General features: G+C 29.6%; 1 protein-coding gene across 2 annotated transcripts; it reads left to right on the forward strand.

Annotated features, from left to right (window-relative positions):
- On the forward strand, nucleotides 1-4,843 carry LOC107606397 (long chain base biosynthesis protein 1). Of its 2 annotated transcripts, none has more exons than XM_088494035.1 (13): nucleotides 1-365; nucleotides 452-546; nucleotides 784-875; nucleotides 1,199-1,292; nucleotides 1,381-1,453; nucleotides 1,534-1,666; nucleotides 1,915-2,089; nucleotides 2,950-3,090; nucleotides 3,190-3,285; nucleotides 3,565-3,706; nucleotides 3,892-4,019; nucleotides 4,084-4,284; nucleotides 4,522-4,843. In XM_088494035.1, exons 1-12 carry the CDS (start codon nucleotides 242-244, stop codon nucleotides 4,255-4,257), a joined length of 1,467 nt encoding a protein of 488 aa, XP_088350161.1. In that variant the 5' UTR covers nucleotides 1-241; the 3' UTR covers nucleotides 4,258-4,284; nucleotides 4,522-4,843. The 2 variants fall into 2 exon arrangements, with proteins under 2 accessions (XP_088350161.1, XP_088350162.1); XM_088494036.1 differs by having other exon boundaries at nucleotides 145-365; nucleotides 1,137-1,292.
- The last annotated feature ends 6,521 nt before the right edge of the window (nucleotides 4,844-11,364 follow it).

The raw sequence follows: 11,364 nt of genomic DNA on the forward strand, positions 1-11,364 counted from the left end.
GTACCCAAACAAATGATAATATTTGGGTTGAAGGTTTGAAGGAAGGATTTGGTGATTTGCATGTGGATGTGGCAATGTGGCATTTACATTTGCATTTGCATCAGTTAAGAGGATCCGAAAATCCCATCGCTCATTGACTCTTCCATTCCATCAAATCCCAATCTGAATCTTAATTTCATTTCATCTCATTTGAATCATCAATCATAATCATAATCATAAACATAACATCCCTTGAGAGAGAATGGAAGTGTCAACCATGATGAGCTCAACTGTACAGAATTTGATGAATGTTACCTTCGATTGGCTCAATTCAACTTTAGATGTTCCTTCTGTTCGCGCTGTTGTCTTCGGATTCAACATTCGAGGTCACTATTCTCATTTCGCTCTTTCTTTTTCACTTCCATTTTTGTTTTCCATTTACCTGATTTATCCACCATTGTTATTGTTGAAGGACATTTGTTCATCGAAGTTTTTCTCCTCGTCGTCATCCTTTTCTTGCTCTCCCAGAAAAGTTACAAGCCTCCTAAACGCCCCTTAACAAACAAGGTTAGTTTTAACATCAAATTAACCAAACTCTTTCTTTTCTGCTTAATGCTATAGTCATATGCCTCGTATGCTGTTTTCAATTTTGATGTGCAAATTCAATGGTGATTTCGGTGTAATTTCTATTAGATGAATGCGTATGACTTGAATCCCTAAAGAGCACTCTTATTATCTGTTGTGGTTGTCAGGCTTGTGTGTTGATGTTTTGACATTATTGTAGTTTGTGCCTAATGTCCACAGGAAATAGATGAGCTTTGTGATGAGTGGGTTCCAGAACCACTGATTCCTTCTCTTAACAAAGAGTTGCTCTATGAACCACCAGCGCTAGAGAGGTGATTATTTTTCCTTAAGGGTAACTTATGTTTCTTCTTGACCATGTTACATAATGATAATAAAGAAAGGCTGGTATAATTTACTGTTGGAAAAAGTATTATTGTGTTTAATATAATAGCTTGGATTGTCTACTAGGACGGGTAATTGTCTTTATATGGCTCAATTAGTTGTAAGAGAAGCAATGAGATTGCCCAAAGTCTGAACCACAGAACATATAAATGTCAGGATGGTCTAATTCTTCATAAAACTTAAAATGATAGGTGTCAACCAAAATGAGCAAGTGTTATAATGCCTTCCTGCTGATGAATTGTGCTCCCTGCAGTGCTGCTGAGCCACATACCATAGTTAATGGTAAAGAAGTTGTCAATTTCACTTCAGCAAACTATCTTGGCTTGATAGGTCATAAAAAGTTGCTGGTAAGGAAACGATGCTCATAATAGTGATAAATTTCTCTTTTTGACACTAATTTGATGCTATTGATTTATAGCAACTTTTTCTTTTCAGGAATCGTGTACAGCTTCTTTAGATAAATATGGTGTAGGTTCTTGTGGTCCCCGTGGATTTTATGGAACAATTGGTAAGACTAAAGTTTAAAGTAGATTCCAGTTCTACTTTGCTAGGAAATATTTGTTCTTATGATAGCTTTCCTTGCCTCAGATGTCCATCTCGACTGTGAAGCAAGAATAGCCAAATTTTTGGGTACCCCTGAGTCAATTCTCTACTCTTATGGATTGTCTACCATGTTCAGTGCAATTCCTGCTTTCTCTAAAAAGGGAGATATAATTGTTGCGTAAGTATGCATAAGTGTGACTGTTAATCGTGTGGTTTTTTTTTCAGTTTATCTGAGGATTTTGGTCTTGTGACATTTATAATGGGTATTGAATGTTGACAACCACACTACACTTATACCATTAGTTGTGTGATTTGTACTGAATTGCTTCTGCTTCTTGATGATGACAATAGTTGAGTTGGCTCTTGTTGCTTCACTTGATATTTGAAAATTCTTTGCAAAATGATTCTTGCTGATATCTTTAACAGGGATGAGGGAGTCCACTGGGGAATTCAGAATGGCCTTTACCTTTCAAGAAGCACAGTGGTGTATTTCAAGCATAATGACATAAACTCTTTGAGACAAACTCTGGAGAAAATTACTACAGAAAACAAGCGAATCAAGAAAATGCGGCGTTATATCGTCATTGAAGCTGTTTACCAGGTAGATATTCTCTTACATGTTACATGCGTATGAGACATTAGCAAAAACTTCCATGTTACATGCGTATAAGACATTAGCAAAAACTTACACGTTACATGCATATGAGACATCAGCATTTTGCTCTTCCAGATTACTTTTCATATGTATTATCCTACACAAAATCAGCAAAACTATGATGTAACTTCATACTGTTAGTATATTTAAAGCAGGTGCCTGCTTGAATGCTTGGCTAAGCTCAAGCGATAAATCATTTGAAATTGAAGATATTTACTTGTAACAAATTGAAATAAGCATTTTGAACCTATTAATGTTGCAAACTTGCAATCCTTTGGTTGAATTAATTCTATATGCCAGTTTAATTGTAACCCTTTTTATGTTCTGAAAGGAAAACAGGCCTGCTTAAAATATTCAGAAGTTGGGCTTTTTTTTTCTCTTTAGTACTACTACTATTGGATAGAAGGGTATATGCTCTTTTATTACGCACTTGTCTGTCATCTTAAAGACAACAATAAGTAGAAAAAACAGATAAAAGAATCATGTGGTTTGACAATTTTAATAATCACTTATATCGTTGTGAACCTTACTGCACCTTTCAGCCTTGTATTTTCCACGTTATTTTGGCTATTCAGATGCTCTTTCAAGGGCAGCAATATGGTTGTAAATGAAAGAATGAGTCTGTTTTGTAGTTAGATGCATTGCAATGCCATTTAACAAGGAATGGTTACTGCTTGCCCTGGTTTTCTTAATCTTTCAAACTGTAATGCCTAATTTTCTACTTTAGCAAAACTGACATCTCTCCATGTCATATGAAAATAAATTATTTGACCAATACCTATTAACATCTTTTTAATCTTTTTCAGAATTCTGGTCAGATAGCACCCTTAGATGAGATTATTAAACTGAAAGAGAAATACCGTTTTCGTATTTTGCTGGACGAGAGCAACTCAATTGGTGTGCTTGGAAGTTCTGGAAGAGGTCTCACTGAACACTATGGAGTCCCTGTAAGTGCTAAAAATTTCTATGGGCATCCACATGCATGCATTCAAGTGTTCATACTCTGAATTTTATTGCTATTTGTGATTTTTGGTTGTTTACTACAGATCGAGAAGATAGATCTTGTAACCGCCGATATGGGACGTGCATTGGCCACAGAAGGAGGATTCTGCACCGGAAGTACAAGAGTGATAGATCACCAAGTATGTAACTGTCATATTTAATAAGAATGAAAATCAGCACCCACTAGTACCATGCTGGGTCTCTAAAATAGACTGGGGAAAGAAAATGGAAAGGTTGCAAATGTAGAAATTCAGGATTTTTTCTTAAGTGATTTTCTTTTCACAACTTTTTTCCATTGCTTCTTCCCAAATCTAAGTACAAATTGTATAAGTCATGAAGGAAAGACCTGCCATTGGAGTTTCCGCCACTACCGTTATCTGTTTTTCCATGCACTAATATGCCCTTTTTAATCTTGACAGCGACTAAGTAGCTCCGGCTATGTCTTTTCTGCGTCTCTGCCCCCATATCTTGCAAGTGCTGCAATTTCAGCACTGGACATTCTGGAGAAAGATCCCAAACTGATAAAAAAGCTGAAGAATAACATTGCTGTGTTATGGAAAGGTGAGCTTTGTTCTCAGATCAAGTTTCTCCAATGGAATCATCAATCATGTGGTAGAGTAGCATATGCATTTTAGCTTTTGCACAAAGTCTCAGTAAAGTATTGGATTTTCTTTCCTGAACCATTAAGATAAGGTTTGTCATTTAATTTTTATTTGTTAAATATGTTAATACAATGACTGGTGCAGGATTGTCAGGAATATCAGGCTTGACAATTGCAGGTAGTCAAGAGTCACCAATTGTTTATTTGAAATTGAAGAAGTCAACAGGTTCCATGCAGGAAGACCGACGCCTGCTTGAAGCTATTGCCGAGCGTGTAAGGGAATTTAATATTTTGTTTGTTAATGCTTTTACTTGCGCCTAATCTTTTGTATTGACAGGTCTTGAATGAAGATTCAGTATTTGTGGTTGCTTCCAAACGATCAACATTGGACAAATGCCGTTTACCTGTTGGAATTAGATTGTATGTTTCTGCAGGGCATTCAGAATCTGATCTTCGCAAGGCATCTGAATCGTTGAAAAGGGTTGCAAAGCAAGTCCTGGGAGGATCATAATTGAACACCCAAATCATCACTATACTTGTATGTTTCTATATCACATTTAGTGCATGCTTCTAGAACTTTTCCAACCACTTATTTTTTGTTGTCTTACATAGCTTCTAAATAAGCAATGTAAATGAATGGTTGCGGAAGTTTATGAAACATGTATTAAATGTGCTCTAGGAGTATGCTAAAATTTCTTACTCTGGTTAATTGAGGAATTTTGGAATCTAGGCCTAATTGGCATGCCGTTGTTAATAATTTATTTGATATTTTCAGGAACTCCATTCACCTGCTGTCTCCAAGAAACGGCAGCTGTGAAGTTTGAGAATTTTGCTCTCATAAAGTTGACATTGTTCCTGCTGTTCCTTAGAAATGAAACAGCAAGAGAATTGAAATCCTAGTTCAGCGTTGCATATATAGTTTTTTTTGGCTCATTGCCGTGTAGAATAAGGGGTTTATTTATTTATTTATTTTTGTCATCTGTTGGAAATGACAGCTTTGCAGAATTAAATTCCAGTGTTATGGTTATGGGGACCTCTTCTTTATTGCCTCGTCTATTTTCTGTATTTTTTAAATAAAAAATCGTTTTTATTTTCTCTCTCTCTTTCACCCTTAAACTTTATGTTTATTTATAGGAAATTTTATCTCGTTCTAGTAAAGATATGCCATAAATTTTAATATGATTTACTGTTGGTTTATGATGTGCTCTCAGACAACAAAAGAAAAAGGACCTGAGATGCCAAGAGCCAAGAGGAAAGAAAATAAAGCCTTAAATAATTGACTGAAAAAAGTAAACTCTAAAATCAAAGAAACAGCCTCGTACAAAAATGAAACTGGTGAGACAAAATAATACACCATAACAAGAAAGGATTATTGGGATTTTATGAGACACCAACTGCATAAAGTTGGGTGCTATGAGGGTATCAATAGGTAAGTGGTTTCAAAAGTATTCTTTATTCTGATCTTTGACCAAATTAATGAAGGATAGACATTCAATTATAGTTTGATTGTTGTCTAAGTTGTCAAATGCCAACCACCCATTTCAAAATGGATGATTTTCTTAAACGGATCTAGTGCATTAACCATAGATAGATAAGTTCAATGGTCCAATTCTGTTATAGTCAAGGAAATTAAATTGGACCCATAATTTTAAAAAAATTTTTATTCTTTTTAATATGAATAATTTTTATTTTAGTTCTTATAAAATTTTTGTTTGAGTTTTGATCCTCTTTATTATTATTATTATTATTATTATTATTATTATTATTATTATTAAGTTTTAAATCCTTTGTCTAAATAGGTCTTTGAGATTCACTACTTGCACTGAAAAGGTCCTTATTCTAGTTGCACCATAAACATTTCCAAGATTGTAAAAATTGCATCACGTTGCTCTCCATCTTTTTCCTGTCGAATTACTTGTCACACAGAAAGTAACCTAACACATAGCGCTCGACTAGATCAAACAATGTTGCTTTAGTTTCGATCTTAAATATTTGATAAAATGACATTATTTAACTTTAATAAACTACAAAATGTCTTATTCCTCACCAAAAAAATTATATGATCATCAAAATTAAACATCGTCTCATCAAATATTTAGTGATAAAACTAAAGCGACCTCGTTTTGAGTGCTCCACATAACAAGTAGCTTGACAGAAAGAAAGTGGGGATTAATATATTACAATTTTTTGATTTCGAATATATTTATAATGCAATTAGAATTTTAGAGACTTTTTTAATGCAAGTGGCTAATCTTAATGACCACTTTAAAACTTAACTCCTTTTGTCACATAAATTTAATGAGAACCGTGATATTTATAAAGGAGAATTGACTCAAAACAAAAATGTTTCTAATAAAAAAATATAAATTAATTTCGTTAGACTAAACATATATTTTAGTATTTTATACAAATAAAAATTTAACATAACAAGAGCTAAACTTGTGCCAAAACTCAAAAGTAAATTTTGAAGGAGCAAATTATAAATCTCTCCCTCATCAACTCAGTCAACTGTAATGTTAATTCCATTTTCAACTATTTATTTGTTGCTGTGGTCTTGTGGACGACGCACCCTTGACTCCTCGTGGAATTTGTTCGTTTGAATGCATTCACTGTTAAAAAGTCACATGTAGCGTACTATTTTTTTAGAGTAATATTCGAATAAGTCTTTAAAAAATTTTATTTTGAATGTTTTTATCTCTAAAAAATTTATTATATTGAAATTCTTAAACTTTATAAAAATAAAACACATAAATTTTTATCTTAGTTAGATTTATTATTTTCATTTGAACGAATAAATCTTTAAAAATATGATGAAAGGACTTTAATATCTTATTTTTGTAAAGTTTAGAAATCTCAATATAATAAAATTTTTTTGAAAACGAAAGTTTTTGATGCAAAATTTTTTATGACCTATATATATATATATATATATATATATATAAATTTTGGATCACCAATTTAGTATTCCATTCAAATATTCCATTCAAAATATTTTTTCTTCTTATAAAATAAATAGATTCCAAAATAGATATTTATATGAGTTATAAGTAAAAATTTTTATTTAATAGAATTATTTTTATTTAAAAATTCTATTAAATAAAAATAATTCTAAAATTCTGTTTCTTTGATTTTATTAAAAAATATAACTATTTGAAACTATTTTTGTTAATATTATATACAAATTCTATATTCTATTAGAGAATAGAATCCAGTTAATTCAAAGTATTCCAACGTTTGTATTTTTTATACAAAAAAACTTTTTGAATTTCCCGTAGAAATTGATTGCGCTAATGAATAAGCTTTCAATGCTGTCCAAAAACCTCTCCTTTTCCAAAGAGTTTTTGGGATTTTTTTTTTGGATCTCGAGGTGCGTTTCTTTGGAACTGCCATGCAACTGATATAGTTTTTTTATTGCTACAAGTCATGTGAAAGACATATCTTCTGTTCCGTAAAACAAATAGTTCTTTTATTTGATTAATTAGCCATTTTTTTTATCCCCTCTTTTTTTCTATCTTTCTATCTAAAGTAAAACTTTGAATATTATAACACTTTTTTCAAAATTTTGCCAAACATAGATATCTGTTTAATGTAAAAAAAGAAATTAGTTCGAAAAAACTAATGCTTTTGAAATAAAAGACAAAAATTCTTATTTATTCGATTGGGTCATGTCATATGAATTAAATTTTACTGCATATCAAACAAAATAAACGAATGTTTTTATTTGATTTGACAAATTTCGTTTTTATGAGAATTTTTTTAATAAATACTTTTTTTTTTATTAACTGAAGCCTTTACAAAAGAGATAAAACCGACGAATAAGAAACAAAACTCATTAGGAAAAAAAATATTTTATCTTTTATTCTTTTTTTATGGAATATACAGAATTTCCAAAAAAGTGGCTACTAGACGGTATTCAGATACAAATTAGATTTCCTTTTCATCTGAAACCTTGGCACAGATCTAAGCTACGATCCACTAAAAAAGATCCAATGAAAAAAAAAAAGGGACTTTAGCTTTTTAACAATTTTGGGAACGGAAGTGGAATTGCCCTTTTCTCGCGTTACCCGAAATCCATTTGCCTTCTTTCATCCCATTTTAACGAAACTAAAAACTAAAAAAAAAATGGCAAAATCATTTTTTTCAGGTTCTCGGGATTTTAAATGCAAGAACAAAATTGTTTATAAATTTTTTAAAAGAAAGAGCAAAATGGATCATCAAAATTTTTCTATTTATAAACGAAAAAATAAAACAATTCCCAACTTTAGTGCTACTTACATTCTAAAAAATCGTTGGATGAAAAAAATAAATTCCAAAATTTATCATTTTTGGATCACCAATTTAGTATTCCATTCAAATATTCCATTCAAAATATTTTTTCTTCTTATAAAATAAATAGATTCCAAAATAGATATTTATATGAGTTATAAGTAAAAATTTTTATTTAATAGAATTATTTTTATTTAAAAATTCTATTAAATAAAAATAATTCTAAAATTCTGTTTCTTTGATTTTATTAAAAAATATAACTATTTGAAACTATTTTTGTTAATATTATATACAAATTCTATATTCTATTAGAGAATAGAATCCAGCTAATTCAAAGTATTCCAACGTTTGTATTTTTTATACAAAAAAACTTTTTGAATTTCCCGTAGAAATTGATTGCGCTAATGAATAAGCTTTCAATGCTGTCCAAAAACCTCTCCTTTTCCAAAGAGTTTTTCGGATTTTTTTTTTGGATCTCGAGGTGCGTTTTTTTGGAACTGCCATGCAACTGATATAGTTTTTTTATTGCTACAAGTCATGTGAAAGACATATCTTCTGTTCCGTAAAACAAATAGTTCTTTTATTTGATTAATTAGCCATTTTTTTTTATCCCCTCTTTTTTTCTATCTTTCTATCTAAAGTAAAACTTTGAATATTATAACACTTTTTTCAAAATTTTGCCAAACATAGATATCTGTTTAATGTAAAAAAAGAAATTAGTTCGAAAAAACTAATGCTTTTGAAATAAAAGACAAAAATTCTTATTTATTCGATTGGGTCATGTCATATGAATTAAATTTTACTGCATATCAAACAAAATAAACGAATGTTTTTATTTGATTTGACAAATTTCGTTTTTATGAGAATTTTTTTAATAAATACTCTTTTTTTTTATTAACTGAAGCCTTTACAAAAGAGATAAAACCGACGAATAAGAAACAAAACTCATTAGGAAAAAAAATATTTTATCTTTTATTCTTTTTTTATGGAATATACAGAATTTCCAAAAAAGTGGCTACTAGACGGTATTCAGATACAAATTAGATTTCCTTTTCATCTGAAACCTTGGCACAGATCTAAGCTACGATCCACTAAAAAGATCCAATGAAAAAAAAAAAAAGGGACTTTAGCTTTTTAACAATTTTAGGAACGGAAGTGGAATTGCCCTTTTCTCGCGTTACCCGAAATCCATTTGCCTTCTTTCATCCCATTTTAACGAAACTAAAAACTAAAAAAAAAATGGCAAAATTATTTTTTTCAGGTTCTCGGGATTTTAAATGCAAGAACAAAATTGTTTATAAATTTTTTAAAAGAAAGAGCAAAATGGATCATCAAAATTTTTCTATTTATAAACGAAAAAATAAAACAATTCCCAACTTTAGTGCTACTTACATTCCAAAAAATCGTTGGATGAAAAAAATAAATTCCAAAATTTATCATTTTTGGATCACCAATTTAGTATTCCATTCAAATATTCCATTCAAAATATTTTTTCTTCTTATAAAATAAATAGATTCCAAAATAGATATTTATATGAGTTATAAGTAAAAATTTTTATTTAATAGAATTATTTTTATTTAAAAATTCTATTAAATAAAAATAATTCTAAAATTCTGTTTCTTTGATTTTATTAAAAAATATAACTATTTGAAACTATTTTTGTTAATATTATATACAAATTCTATATTCTATTAGAGAATAGAATCCAGCTAATTCAAAGTATTCCAACGTTTGTATTTTTTATACAAAAAAACTTTTTGAATTTCCCGTAGAAATTGATTGCGCTAATGAATAAGCTTTCAATGCTGTCCAAAAACCTCTCCTTTTCCAAAGAGTTTTTGGGATTTTTTTTTTGGATCTCGAGGTGCGTTTCTTTGGAACTGCCATGCAACTGATATAGTTTTTTTATTGCTACAAGTCATGTGAAAGACATATCTTCTGTTCCGTAAAACAAATAGTTCTTTTATTTGATTAATTAGCCATTTTTTTTATCCCCTCTTTTTTTCTATCTTTCTATCTAAAGTAAAACTTTGAATATTATAACACTTTTTTCAAAATTTTGCCAAACATAGATATCTGTTTAATGTAAAAAAAGAAATTAGTTCGAAAAAACTAATGCTTTTGAAATAAAAGACAAAAATTCTTATTTATTCGATTGGGTCATGTCATATGAATTAAATTTTACTGCATATCAAACAAAATAAACGAATGTTTTTATTTGATTTGACAAATTTCGTTTTTATGAGAATTTTTTTAATAAATACTCTTTTTTTTTATTAACTGAAGCCTTTACAAAAGAGATAAAACCGACGAATAAGAAACAAAACTCATTAGGAAAAAAAATATTTTATCTTTTATTCTTTTTTTATGGAATATACAGAATTTCCAAAAAAGTAGCTACTAGACGGTATTCAGATACAAATTAGATTTCCTTTTCATCTGAAACCTTGGCACAGATCTAAGCTACGATCCACTAAAAAGGATCCAATGAAAAAAAAAAAAGGGACTTTAGCTTTTTAACAATTTTGGGAACGGAAGTGGAATTGCCCTTTTCTCGCGTTACCCGAAATCCATTTGCCTTCTTTCATCCCATTTTAACGAAACTAAAAACTAAAAAAAAAAATGGCAAAATCATTTTTTTCAGGTTCTCGGGATTTTAAATGCAAGAACAAAATTGTTTATAAATTTTTTAAAAGAAAGAGCAAAATGGATCATCAAAATTTTTCTATTTATAAACGAAAAAATAAAACAATTCCCAACTTTAGTGCTACTTACATTCCAAAAAATCGTTGGATGAAAAAAATAAATTCCAAAATTTATCATTTTTGGATCACCAATTTAGTATTCCATTCAAATATTCCATTCAAAATATTTTTTCTTCTTATAAAATAAATAGATTCCAAAATAGATATTTATATGAGTTATAAGTAAAAATTTTTATTTAATAGAATTATTTTTATTTAAAAATTCTATTAAATAAAAATAATTCTAAAATTCTGTTTCTTTGATTTTATTAAAAAATATAACTATTTGAAACTATTTTTGTTAATATTATATACAAATTCTATATTCTATTAGAGAATAGAATCCTGCTAATTCAAAGTATTCCAACGTTTGTATTTTTTATACAAAAAAACTTTTTGAATTTCCCGTAGAAATTGATTGCGCTAATGAATAAGCTTTCAATGCTGTCCAAAAACCTCTCCTTTTCCAAAGAGTTTTTCGGATTTTTTTTTTGGATCTCGAGGTGCGTTTTTTTGGAACTGCCATGCAACTGATATAGTTTTTTTATTGCTACAAGTCATGTGAAAGACATATCTTCTGTTCCGTAAAACAAATAGTTCTTTTATTT

The sequence above is a fragment of the Arachis ipaensis genome, chromosome B7, assembly GCF_059453495.1.
Source record: "Arachis ipaensis isolate K30076 ecotype BB chromosome B7, ASM5945349v1, whole genome shotgun sequence".
In the NCBI taxonomy this organism is placed as follows: Eukaryota; Viridiplantae; Streptophyta; class Magnoliopsida; order Fabales; family Fabaceae; genus Arachis; species Arachis ipaensis.